General features: G+C 44.4%; 1 protein-coding gene across 1 annotated transcript in view; it reads right to left on the bottom strand.

The window, feature by feature from the left end:
- PACS1 (phosphofurin acidic cluster sorting protein 1) overlaps positions 1 to 13936 on the bottom strand; it is a 146748-nt gene extending 132812 nt beyond the window's left edge. Inside the window, exon 1 of the mRNA XM_061202085.1 lies at positions 13344 to 13936. Within this exon, the coding sequence (XP_061058068.1) occupies positions 13344 to 13690 (347 nt within the window). The 5' untranslated portion in view covers positions 13691 to 13936. The remainder of the gene's footprint in view (positions 1 to 13343) is intronic.
- Positions 13937 to 14219: the final 283 nt, after the last annotated feature.

Below are 14219 nucleotides of genomic sequence, written 5' to 3'. Positions count from 1 at the left end.
AACCATCAGTCTATCAAATAACTGTAAAGAGAACTCTAATTCTTGAATTTGGTAACTGCTCTTCTATGCTACTCACATTATCCAAATCACAAGTAACATATTTATCTAAAATGTTTTTGAAAAAAAGAAAAGAAAAACCCAGCTACCATTTTCAAGAGCAATTACCTAAATATATCTATTATAAATTTTACCTAGACCTGGTGAGCAGGACAAGAGGGAAATTAGAGCTCAAACTACAAGATCTAACTGAGCCCTTTTCCTTTTAAGTCAGTAAGATCCAGCTTGGCATTCACAAGCAAAGGGTTCCATTATTTTTCTGTTCTCTTTCAAAAATAGCTCCACCTTCAAGATTACACACATTAGATCATTCTGCAGCAGGATTCCTCCTTATAGAGCAGCTCCTAGGCAGCACAGACAGGCTGTCTGCTGTAGCAAACCAGTCATTTAAAAAAAAAACAGATGTTTTTTATTTTTCAGTTCCACTGGGTTAGCGACAAAGGGTAGGTGCTATGGCTGTTAATGGCCCCTGCAATAGAGCTCCCTCACCAAAAGCCATCAAATAGGTAAGGATCACAGAGGAGCTATCAGACCAAGCAAATAAGACAGCAGAATAATTAGGGACGTTGAGACTCTGCTGCTCCAACACCTTCACCATGGCCTACAGCATAAAAAAAAGAATTTATCTAGATTTTTAACACAATCAGTTGCCAACCTATGGATTATTCCATCGCCCAGTAAATCCCCAAGGAAATTTATTCCCAGTTGATCACAAATGGCAAAAATAGAAACAAACAACCTTCCTCAAGAGCTTTGAAGAGTTCTGTTACACAGATCTCATTCTCATATAATGTCACTTATGATAAAGAGATGACAATCACTATCATTCTTTTAGTGAAAAACAGAAAACTGACACAAGGAGGTTAAATGAAATCTTGAAGTCGTCCTTGAATCCTTTTCTTTTGTCATATCCCAAATGTAATCCATAAGCAAATCCTCTAGACTTGAAAAGACTATACCCGACTCTGATGACTTCTCATCTTCTCTACCACCCTGGCCGAAGGCAACATCAGCTCCCAGTACATCATCTTCATACTCCTAACTGGACTCCCTCCTTTCACCCTTGCCCTTCTCTATGGGCTATGCTACACACTGGGGCCAGTGGTTATTTTAATATGTAAGTCATTACCATGCCTCTTCTCTGGCTCGAAATCCCCAATGGCTTCCTCATCTCACTGAAGGTCAAAGCCAGAGTCCTACACTGGCCTACGAGATCGGGTCCCTTCACTTCTCTGACTTCCTCTCCCACTACTCTCCACTGTGTCCACTCGGCTCCAGTCCACTGGCCTCCTGGATGTTCCTGGAACCTGCTAGTACTTACTGTTCCCTCTAATGACTTGCCTAAGTGTGTGCGCCACATGATCACTCACCTTCTCTGGCGTCTTCTAAACTACCTTTTTTAAAACAGTAACACTCTCTGCCTCACGTGTACCCCTTTCCTGCTTTAATTTTCCCCATCTGACATACCCTACCATTTGCTCACTCATTTGTTTATTGTCTGCTGCCCCCTCTGCCCCTAGAAGGTAACCTCCAGGAGAGCTTGATTTTGCCTCCTGTTTTATTAAGCACTCTCTCCTCGGTGTCTAAAATGGTGACTAGGCATACGGTTTCTGCGCGGTGAGTACCTGCCATCTAAATGAAGTTACTATTAGGGAGAGGAGGACGCACAGAGACTTATGCAAACCCACATGGTGACGTAAAGCCAAATAAGAAACCAGATTCTAGAGCCAAAGCATTTTTGGCACATGGTTTTAAAGAGATGATAGCAACTTGCTGACTTTTGTCCTCCAGATATATTATAAGAATAGGAGGAAATACCTGAATGAGCATCAAACAAAACAAAGCAAAACAAAACAAAACCCAAACCCAAATAGAGCCAGCGTCACAAATGTTCTATAAAACGTTCTCTTAAACGGACTCCAATCAGACGACGCCTCAGCACACGGAGACGTGGCGCTCGTTTATCAGTGAGGCTGCCTGGGAACGAGGCCCTCCTGGAACAGAAGCAAACACATCGCTGGCCTAAGTCCAAAGCACACCAAACTAATCCTACGCCAAATCTTAGTTCAGATCATGTCCCATTTCCAACCCAAGCATTTGTTTCCCCAGTGAGATGACACTTCCCTTTTCCTCCATGGAGAGAAAAGTCAACCAAAAAGATTAATGGGCAATGTTTAATAACATTTTAGCTGCTCCTTTTCATAAGTTTTTTTTTAAAAAAAGGAAAGATAGAGGGGATTATCTACAAGTAATAAAAACAAAGGGATAATGATATCATACGCAGTTAATGAACAATTCTCCCCATTAAAGATAAGGGCATAAACAATTTATTGCACATCTTGGTGGCAGAGTGGAAATACAATTAAATCCATTAATAGCCACAGAGCTTTTATGTTCCCAGAGGACGCTGGTTTCCAGAGTTGCTTACTCATTTTCATCCACAGCAAAAACAGTGCATGGCGTGGATGACCGAATGCTGTAGTCTACTTTCCACATATTTTAATTTTGAGGAGACAATTTTATTAAACAACAGACTTAGGGTAGATTACGCTGCCACATTCTATTGGATACGACCTGAAAGTGCGAAACAAAAACCTACTTGCAGAGACAATGTAAGTGATGACTAATGTAAATCAGGCCTACAAATACCATACCATCATATTCATAGTTTCACTGCCATTACCCAAAGATGTTAAGGTAATGATTTCTATGAATATAGATGCTCAAACATTTTACAAATATTTTGTTTCTCTGCATAACAAATCAACAAGGCCAAAAAAGGTATCCCCACTTGTAAAAAAAGAAATCCGGAGAAAAAGTAACTTGCCCAGAGGTAATCAAAATAGATTTAACTAAGCACGAGATACGGGGCTTTACTTACTAATCCATAATAGTAATAGAAGATTAAACCCTCACCCTCAACTCACCAGCAAGCCTACCTCTAGAGCACAAACTGGACCAAGAGATGAGCAAAACAGCCCCGCTGTGGATCTCATGCTCTCAGATTACACTGCCCATTACTCTTAGCCTCATATTCAGAGCCCATTCCTTCTTAACATATTTGACTATATGATTCTTCAGCTCATGGAATATTAGAAGCAACAAAGCAGAAAGAAGGCATATTGATAGCAACAGGGAGAAAAGAAGACAAAAACAGAACTAAAAAAGCAAACATATGACTTTAAAAACAGTTACGCACCACGTACCAGTACACACTCTTCATTTCAAGCCCTGATGTTCGCCATGAGGGTCCCATTCATCACGACCATCCACACTTGAGAAGAGGTAAATCTGTGTTTTATATATTCTCAAGGAAGAACCAGAAACACATAAATATATTTGCGGGTTTCTAACCAAAATGGGAAGATAAAAAGTCTTGGTGCTTATCAAAGGAGAAAACTGACATGTATACAAAGATCCAAATGTTTCACAACAGGCCTTAAATGTATTATCAGGTCCTCCTACAAAAGTAGAATACAGTTTTTCTATAGTTTGAGACATAAAAAGGAAAGCTTAAGGAGAAAAGATAAAAAGATCAACTCCGTTTAAATCCTGATTTTCCTAGGAGTCGCTCAGCTTTTACTGGTGATAAATGGTTAGCTGTAAACCGGTTTAGTTGTTCTTCTGGCTGCCAAAGCAGAGCTAAAGAAGTCAGCAGGTAGAATAGGGAAGCTGTCAAGTCAAGTTGGCTCAAAACAAAGTTGTGGTTTGCAGGCCGGGCCTGAACCATCTCTTCCGTTCATATAAGCTGGCAGGATGTAGAAACAGGATCCCGACCCAGCCACTGCTTCAGAGAACCAAAATATTTTCCTTTGACTTTCTAGTCTATTAAGCTTGGGGTTTGGCAGGATCTGTGGCCAAAGTGAACCCAAGACCTTGTAATGGTCCCCCTGAGGAAATCAGAATATAAACAAGGTTGCCCTGATTCTAGACAGAAAGCAGTTTTTCGAGGGGTGTGGGGGAGAGACAGAGAAGCTAGGCTGGCAGTAAAGACAGCAAGAGTAATAGTAACATTTTTAAGTGTTTTCTATGTGCCACATAAGCACTTAACATGTATTAATCTCATTTAATCCTCATAATAAATGAACAGTAGGGGCAATTATTATGCCCATTTTACAAGATGAGAAAAATTAAGCATTAGAGAGGTTAAGTAATTTGCCTAAGTCACTCAAACAGTAAACAATAGAGTCAGGATTAAAATCCTGGCTAACTGGTTCCAGAACTGACACCTGTAGCCACTGTGCTACGAAGCCTCTCACTGTCTATAATTTGGTAATAAAGCAGCATTCTGTAATCCCAACATTACAAAGTATAAAGCATTAAATATTATTTGTCAACCATGAGAACCAGACAGAGCTCAGGGGACACCAAGTTTGTTTGTTTTTTATTAATTAATTTATTTTATTTTTGGCTGCGTTGGGTCTTCATTGCTGTGCGCAGGCTTTCTCTAGTTGCGGCGAGCAGGGGCTACTCTTCGTTGCGGTGCGCGGGCTTCTCATTGCGGTGGCTTCTCTTGCTGTGGAGCACGGGCTCTAGGCGCACGGGTTTCAGTAGTTGTGGCACATGGGCTCAGTAGTTGTGGCTCGCGGGCTCTAGAGCGCAGGCTCAGTAGTTGTGGCGCACGGGCTTAGTTGCTCCATGGCACGTGGGATCTTCCCAGACCAGGGCTCGAACCCGTGCCCCCTGCATTGGCAGGCGGATTCTTAACCACTTCGCCACCAGGGAAGCCCTCCACCTACTTCTAAACTGGGGAGCCCTGCAGAACTGCCTTCACCTCCCTGGGCCTCGACTTCCCTTCCTGCGGAGGTGCTGTGCACACAGCAAACGCTCAGCAGGCTGGTTCACCTCACCCAGGCATCAGCCCAAACAGCACCTCACCAGAGGCCTTCTCTGACCACACTACCCAACCCTCTCAAGTCCCCACTCCGCTTTGTTTTTCACCATGGCACTACTCACCACCTGCCTATTCACTATAGACCTAATTACGTGTTTATTATCTGTCTCCCTCCACAAGAATGTTCACTCTAGGAGAGAATGGACTTCGTCAACCAGTTTGCTGCTGGTTCCCCAGCACCTGGAGCAGTATCTGGCATATAGAAATACTCAAAAAATATTTGTTGAATGAAAGAATTGTGTAGGATAGATTTTCATTCAATAAACTTTACAAATAAACAGGCACTGTTCATTGACAAATGTATCCATTAAGCACCTATAAAGTAACTACTATGTAAAGTAATGAACAGGATTATTTCAGATGATGGTAACTGGTGTGAAGAAGATTTATAAACTCCCAAAATGGAATGGGCAGGTGAGAGAAGATTTCCAAGGCAGCAGGTCAGCTGAGACCTGAATGATACCCAGGAGCCAGCCACACGATGATCTGGGGACACAGCATTCCGGGTAGAGGGAACAGCAAGTGCAAAAGCCCAAAGGCAGGGTGACCGTGCCCGGGCCCAGCTTGCCCAGAGCCAGGTGAGCATGGGGAGAATGGTAGCAATGAGGTGGAAGCCACGGGAAGAGTCCCACCACAAAGTATCTCCTAAGTCATATAAAGGGTTTTACTCTAAGTGTGATGAAAAGTTATTTGATAGGGTCTCTTATCTTCACCCAACAGAATGTATACTTTATGAGATCAAGGATTTTGTTTGTGGCACATGCCGGCTGGTCTACAAGCATTTGCTAAATGAATGAATTGGGAAGATTATGAACAGGGGAGTGACATGATCTGATTTTCATTTTAACATATCACTCTGAACTGCTACTAGTGGTTACCTTCTGGGAGGAGATCAGGGTCGCAGAGGATGGGTAGAATTACACATAAGGGAGTGCGATGTGCTTTCCAGGCACCGTAAATCACAGACATGGGAGGAAAAAGCAACTATCTAACCCCTGAAGCCATTTGGTGTTTCTAAACAACAGACAGGAAAAGGTCCGGGAGGAGGGACCAAATAAATGACAACTGATGTCCTAAGCCTTTTCTGTTAAAAAAACAAAAACAAAAAAAACACTACAAAGAACCTCTGTCTCGCTTATAAAAAAAGGAACAAAAGGAAGCTCAAAGCCAGACACATACACACACACACACACACAGAGTTTTGGAGAAAAACTGTAAAGAAAAAACACCTTCCTACATCTAAGCACAATAACCAGACTAAATTTCCTCAGGGACAATTAGCATTCCGCTTACCACATCCAAACTGTTACCTGGGGAGAGTCTTGCTCAGAATACTGCTCTGAGAGGCAGACTGCCATTTGGAGGAGTCTGCAGACTAAGAAGACAGGAGCAGGTGCTGTAATAGGAACCAAGTTTTAAAACATCACTCCTTTCACGCCTACCTATACCTGCACCAGGTCACTAAAAAAACATACAGGGTAAACCACTCACAGTGTAACTGCTAAGAGGTCTGTCACAGTTCTAAAAAATTTTTTTGACAAAATAGGCTCTGGATATTACCTAGTGCCTCTGTTCACAGAACTGAAAGTGCTGAAAGGATGAATGAAACACAGGTTCATCTGGGAGTCATGGAGGATCATTACTTCCAAGGAGGAAAGAGGAAGAACAGTACTCGGGGTCAGAAAAATTGGTGAAGCTAGAACTAAACTCAGATATTCTGACCTTTAATGTATTTAAAAACTTTACAATCTGAAAGAAGCTACATGGGACTTTCCTGGCGGTCCAGTGGTTAAGACTCAGCGCACCCAATGCAGGGGGCACAGGTTCGATCCCTGGTCAGGGAACTAAGATCCCGCATGCCGCACGGTGTGGCCAAAAATAAAAAATAAAAATAAAATAAAAGAAGTTACACAAACATCAAATAACTAATGTGCCTCTATCAATGCCCCCTCCTCACCTGTGCCTCACCATCCACACACCACGAGGTAGGCAGCAGGCTAGAGCATTCTCCAGTCACCATTTTTGCTATCAATAAAAATGAACAAGCAACTCTAGAACCAAGAAAGGAAGGTGAGTGGAGTGAAACCTCAGCTCCCCCCAATGTCTTCATCCATTCAATAAATCCTATTTTTTACATCTTTATAGCAATATAAAATCTGTAAGGTTCCCTCCTTTGAGGTACATATACAACCGAGAAGAGCTGATATGCATCTTTAAATATATATATGTGTGTGTATATATATATATATATATATTTTTTTTTTTTAATATTTACTCATTTATTTGGTTGCACTGGGTCTTAGTTGCAGCAGGTGGGATGCATGTGAGATCTAGTTCCCTGACCAGGGATCGAACCCAGGCTCCCTGCATTGGGAGGGTGGAGTCTTAACCACTGCGCCACCAGGGAAGTCCCTAAATATATATTTTTAAAACAACATTTACTGGTCTTTTCTGTAATACATGTCTGTTATAGAAAGTCTGGAAATCACCAAAAAATACACAAGGACAAAAATTAGTATCACACATAATCCTACCATCCAAAACCATTTTGGAGTTAACGCCTCCAGACAGTTTTCTCTGTAGATATTGACTAAGACCTAAAATTGTGAGAAACAAATGACAGGGAAGCACCAGGAAGCTAATTCCCTCCAGGAGGAAGTGAGCAGACTAGAAGGTAACAACACTTAAAGAGGGAAAACTAACAAAAGAAAACTAATGGGCCCTTGGAATAGCGAAGAAAGGGGACATTTTAAAATAACTTGGAAGAGGACAGACTGAGTACTCAGTCTAATTAAACAAATAAGGAGAAGCCATAAATATTAATACCAGGAATGCCCATACTTAGGCAAATTTCTCTCTAAAACAGTGTTACCTAACAGAACTTTCTGTGGTCCTGGAAATGTTCTAGATCTGCTCTGTCCAATATGGCAGCCACCAGCCACATGTGACTGGTGTGAAATGAAATGTGGCCAGTGCAACTAAGGAAGAGAATTTTAAATTTCATTCAATTTTAATTAATATTTAAACAGCCACATGTGGCTAGTGGCTACTGTATTGAACAGCACAGCTTTAAAGATGAAATAGACTATGATCTTGAGACATAATTGAATGTCAAACAAAATGTTTTAAGTAACTGGTTTCTAGAAGATATAAAAGCTCAGCAACAATACATCATCATTTACTGGCCTTCTCTACTGCGCTACCCAAGGTAGAGGCCAGGCACGCGTCTGCCTAAGTGGCTCCCTAAGCTGTGACTACAGCTATTCTCTGGTTTGTAATAACGTAAAAGGGAAAGCAGGTCCAGCAGGCTTTCTAATCAGATAACTGCCCTGTGAATGACTCCAGAGTTGGTGCCCAGGCACACACATTGGTTCCCTAAAGTCCTCTGAAGTTATGCTGGTTATTCCTTTCATTGGGCCTGGAGAAGGGAGGACTGCGTCAGGGCTCGCCAAGCTAGAACCAAACCGCCTTGCTCAATTCCAGCCCAGTGGGCTCTGAAAGACATTTTAAGGCCAACTTCAAACTCTGTCTTTTCTCAAGAGCCCTTAATACCACTCCGAACTCACACTGGAAAAAGACCAACTCTTGCAATCATTCCCACAGCTTCCCTGGATTCCCAGAGTACTCCCAGAATGTGACACCACAGGTCCAAGCCAAGCCGACTCCAAATTTCAGAGGACCCACGGAGCCTTCAAGTCCGGGCCAAAACAGGACAAGCCTCCTGGGGTGAAGCAGTGAAAAGACACAGCCCAAACACTTTCTGGCTTGCACCTCCCTGGTGCACACACAGAGACGGCACCAACCGTAATAACAGTGGCAGCTTATTGGCTCAGCTAAGAAATTGGAAATCTAGCTTAAAAGGAAATCACATAACCACTAATGTGTCCAAAAGATCTGTAAATCAATACATGTAAGACAGACTCTGTGAAAGTCATTCTCTTTCTGACTTAAGGAATCTGAGCTTCCACAGGGACGGTGGATTATATTACTCCGATAGAGAGCGTATTCTATTACAACACTCACAATGTGAAATTCAAATCTTCTAAGATACAAATATGCTTCCAAGACTTTTAACGCTAGGGAAATAAAAGAAAGTTCAACAGCTCTCTCTTATTTGATCAATTACCTTTACTTTATATCTATCATTTGAGAAGTACTTTCTCCTGTGGATCTATAGGTCCTATTTTATATTTATTTCACCCACATCTTGGAATGGATAGTAAGTAAAAGTATTCCCAATCAATGGATGAAAACGCTAAGGTGTGGGAGAGTTTGCCCTAGCACACAGGAAGCACATACAGCAATACATCCTGGCTTGCCCAGTGCTTTCAGGGTTAGAGGGGTAACTGGCCTCAAGTGCCTTCATGAAATTAACACTTCTATTGCAGGACAGTCACACAAACTTGGCCATGGCCACCTCCCTTTTTTTTTTTTTTTTTTTCCAAATGTGGTCTAAAGGAGAAATGTGACTGATAACCACTGAACTCCTTCCCTAAGCACACACACAGATAAGGATATGCAAATGTGCTCTGTACTCAAAGACAAATGTGATACAGTTAGTGGGTGATACAGCAGAGCACATTTTGTCTCCTGATAGTCAGTTTTACACCCCTGAGGAAATTTTGTACACTTAGGAAATTGAATAATTTTTCAGTCTCTCCTACTTAAGCAACTCAAAAAGAGAAAAGAACATCAAGGGAAATGTCACCATACAAAGACCAAAGAGAAGGGGTCAATGAGACTCTAAAACCCTTCCTTTAACATCAAGCATCTTGCCACCTGGGGCCTACGACAGCGCCACACCACTGTCCATACTCTGGACCACAGACAAGGGAGCATTCCTTAGTGTGGAGGGAAAACAGCGTCAACTTCCAAAGCCGTGAATTTCATAATGGAACTGTAACAGACCTACCTGCTGGTGACAGAATCTCAACAGCCAACTGTATTTCACAATGATTACCTCTGGGGAGTGAGAAGAGACACAGGGCTGGGGCTTTCCTTTACCATTTCCATCTTTCTGTACTGCTTGAATTTCTAATCATGGACGTGTATTGATCTTTTTATTTTAAGCCATAGGGATGTAATGTACAGCATAAGGAATATGGTCAATAATACTGTAATAACTTGGTGTGGGGACAGATGGTTACTAGACTTATCGTGGTGATCATTTCATAATGTATGCAAATGTCAAATCAAATGCAAATTAAACCAACATAATATTGTATGTCAACTATATTTCAGTTAAATTATATTTCAGTTAAAATTTTGAAATTCCTTGAGAGAATAAAAATCTACTATCAGGAAAAAAACCATCTTTTTATTTTAAAAAAATGCTGGCAAAAATGGCAATGAAAAGAACAATTTCGTTTAAAGCCAACTATAGGTATGCTCTTCATTCATAAAAAGTAAAAAAAAAAAAATACTGTGGATTCTGAGAGAATTTAGTAGCTGTTAAGTCAGAGCAGAGTACATACCTGAGAAACAACAACTTTATTTAAACATCTAATAAAGGAGAAAGTTTTTTTTTTTTTTTCCAAAGTAAATTATATTTCTACAGGGATCAAGAAAAGGAGCATGACCTTCCTAACACTCGACTTTTCAACTCGTTTCTCTGCACTAGGAAGAGGATGACAATTTCACAAGACTGAATCCCAGGACATTTTATACATATCCAACCTTAGATCATACGATCATGCTTGCATTTCTCAAGTGCATATAAATCATACATTTGTGTCTCATTTGAGTTATACAAGACAAGAATGTTAATCCTAGACGATATTCAGCGTGCTGTATACAGAGTGCTCGCTGCCAATACATTCCAAACAACGTGAACAAGCATACCAAGGAGACCTCAAATTAATTGGATGACTCTAATCACTGGAAGGGCCAATAGCAGGCCATTTTCTCCCCACAGGGTGTTATTTTCCATCCTGCAGATAAAACAGCCTGCTCCAAAGAGCACAAGTGTTCCACAAAGAGCTGGGAGGCACAAGGGTGCCAGTTAAAAAAAAAGTCAGAGCAGGACAGCTGACAATCCCAAAGACTGGTTGGTAGACATGACAGAACTGCATGCTCCCTGCAGGTGAAAACAACAAGACAGTCTAAGGCTCTCACACCAAGTCAACATAACAATGACTGATTTGATCAGTATGCCTGGCTGTTTCTTTGGCTAATAATTTATTGTGTGGACCTTTCAGTGACCAATAGGGACAGACTGGAAATCAACAGCAATCAGTGATTTTATTTATCCCCCTCGGTTGCACAGCAGCTTCTTGCCAGTAGGCTCACGCCTTTCTGATCTAACAAGCTAGAGAAGGCAGCTGTCCAAATGTCACCAGTCAAACAGTGACGGATGTGACGGAAGAACAGGCAAGCGTGCATTACTAACACTAGACCCATGGAGGAAAGGACCCAGTGCTTTTATGTTTGAAAGAAGTAGATGAGAATATTTCAACTATAGATGGGCCTGTACAGAAAGAGAACGGCAGGCCTGCTTAGGACCATGAGAGGAAAACCACCACATACTAAACTCCCAGTTGCATCTGGTGTGTGTTAGGGTACTGGCCAAACCTAACTAAACTAAGGTGGCTCCTGATTACCCTGAAGAAAGGACAGAGAAAAAAAAAAGCATAAATCAGTGAAGTGAATGCTGAAACACAAGGGACACGAAGAGTAGAGGGGGGCTAATGGAAAACAATTCAGCATTATCTAAAAATGTTCCAGACGTATATCCCTCAAACAGCAATTCCACCCCTACGTGTAAAGACATCCTAAAGAAACTTTTGCAAGGAGCACCAAGAGCCCTGGACAAAAATATTTACAGCATTACTGTTTGTATTAACAAACAGGAAACAACCCAAATGTTCATCAAAAGGAGCTTTATGATATATTCATACAATGAAATTCTACCCATTAGTGAAAATATTTTGAGCCACCATACAACACTGATTCTCACGAACTTAATGTTGAGTTTAAACACACACACACACAAAAATAGGCCACAGAACACATACAGTATGATAGCATTTATATAAACTTCCAAAAACATCCACAACTAAAAAACATAGCTTAGAGATGCACATATGTCAGTAAAACTAATTTTATAAGACAGGGAAATGATAGACACACAATTCAGAATAATGTTTACCTTTGTAGGGGGAAGAAGGGGATGTGGTCAGGAAGTGGCACCCCGAGGGCTTCAACACAATTGTAATGCTCTTTCTCAAGCTGAGTCAAGTACAGAGATGTACTTCTTGTCATTTTTATTTACAATCCTTTCTAGGACATATATAATTTTGCATGCATGAAACAATTCAAAATAAAGGGGGAGGCATGGAGAAAAATAAAGAGTTGAAGATGTAACCAGACAATGCTCCCCAACCCCACTTACACGTCCATCTGCCCAAGACAGGGCTGACAGAGTAAGGAGCCAGCCAGACTCCAAGACAACAGAATCAACTCAGTTTACAGGTGACAAAAAAGACCACCTCCAGGCACTTCTCTGGGCTTCCTGGGTGAAACCAGCTTCACAGTGTCTATTCAAGGGGTAAACTGTAGGATGTTGCACACTCTCCCCAAAGAGTTTGAGAAAGACTGCCTTGCCAATACAGAAACAGAAAATATCCCAAACTCAGGTATATTTTACCAATGGAAGGAAAGTCCCCAGATGGTTCCAACAGACAGAGGAATGGATTGAATTTAGGAACAGGCAGTAATTTTATGTAGCCCTGCAGGGCTAGAAGTTGTGACCAGTTACTGGGGGGTGGGGAGGGAGGAGAGGATGAAAAATACACTTGAAGACACATTAAATAGGACTTTTACAAGACGTAGAGGCCGGGACAGAATGTGTGTATTTGGAGTACAAATGAACATGTGTGTTGAAGACAAACTAGAAGCGCCAAGGGTTGCTATACGGGCTTTACCTGGCAGAAGGTGACAACCGAGTTTGACACCTGCCGAGTATACTGGGAAATAATAATACCTAAAGAGATCCATACCACATCTATGTAACATATGTACAGGCCACGGGAGCTGGCAAGGCCGGGAAAAGAGTCTGTGACTTTCACGGGGAAACTGACAGGAAGGCCGGATTCGGTCAGATCAACAAGAGAAGGCCCTGGGCTGAGAGTCCAGAAGGCCCAGCTCAGGGAGGGGAAGAGGGTGGCCCCGGCCCCAGACAGAAGGTGGGGATGCCAGGAGAGGGCGGGGTCCCCTCGGGAGAAGTCCCGGGCGGCCAGGCAGGAGCCAGGCCGGGCGGCAAAGCAGCCAAAGGGAATCTAGGGTCGGGGTGCCCCCTTCGGCGATGGGACGGGGAGGAATGGGAAGGCGGGGGCCTGTCACAGACCCGGCTGGGCGACCCCCGAGGGCCCGGTCCCCCCCACCCGCCGCTCACCTGGGCACGCAGCTGGACGAGCTCCGGTCCACCTCCCAGGTGGCGTACAGGTTCATCTGCACGGGGGCGGGGGTGCGGCCTGGCCCCGGGCCGCCGGGAGTCGCAGAGCCCGAGGCCACCGCGACGGCCATGGAGGTGGAGGTGGACGAGGACGAGGAGGAGGCGGCCGCCGCCGAGGTGGACGAGGACGACGAGGTGGCCTGGGCCAGCTTGGGGGGCGTCGGCTGCTGCGGCAGCTGCTGTGGCGGTGGCTGCTGCGGCGGAGACTGGGCGACCCCAGAGCCCCGCTGGCCACTGCCACCCCCGGCGCCTCCGGGACCACCGCCCGCCCCTCCACGTTCCGCCATGGCCCGGCCGGGGGTAGGGAGGCGCGGGGGTTACGGGAATCAGGCGACGCCGAGCGGACGCACAGGCTTCTCCGGCGGCGGCGGCGGCGGCGGCGGCGGCGGCGGCTGCGGCGGGGGCTCGACTCGTCTGCTCAGCCCGCCCGCCAGAGCGCGCGAGCGAGAGACTGCACGCACGCGCGGGGCCTCGCGGCGCGCGGTCCTCGCGCGAGCGAGAGACTGCACGCACGCGCGGGGCCTCGCGGCGCGCGGTCCTCGCGCTCGCCCGCCGCTGCCAGTTGCGGCTCGCGCCGCCAAAGCACTGGGTGGGCGTGTCCGGGGAGGAGGCGGGGAGGCCTGGCCCGCGCCCGCCCCACCCAGCGCCGAGGGGCGGGGCCGGGGCTGCGCTCGCGCTCGCGCCCCGGGCGGGCCTGTGGGCGTGCGCGCCCCTCGCTCTTCAGGAGAGGGGTCAGTGGTTGGCGCCCTCGGCCGGATCCTTTCCTTAAGTTCGCGGCCCGGCGGCAGCCAACTGACCCCCCCCTCCTCTCCCGCG

This window comes from Eubalaena glacialis, chromosome 10 (genome assembly GCF_028564815.1).
Source record: "Eubalaena glacialis isolate mEubGla1 chromosome 10, mEubGla1.1.hap2.+ XY, whole genome shotgun sequence".
Taxonomy (NCBI): domain Eukaryota; kingdom Metazoa; phylum Chordata; class Mammalia; order Artiodactyla; family Balaenidae; genus Eubalaena; species Eubalaena glacialis.
This window is presented reverse-complemented; position numbering and strand designations above follow the sequence as displayed.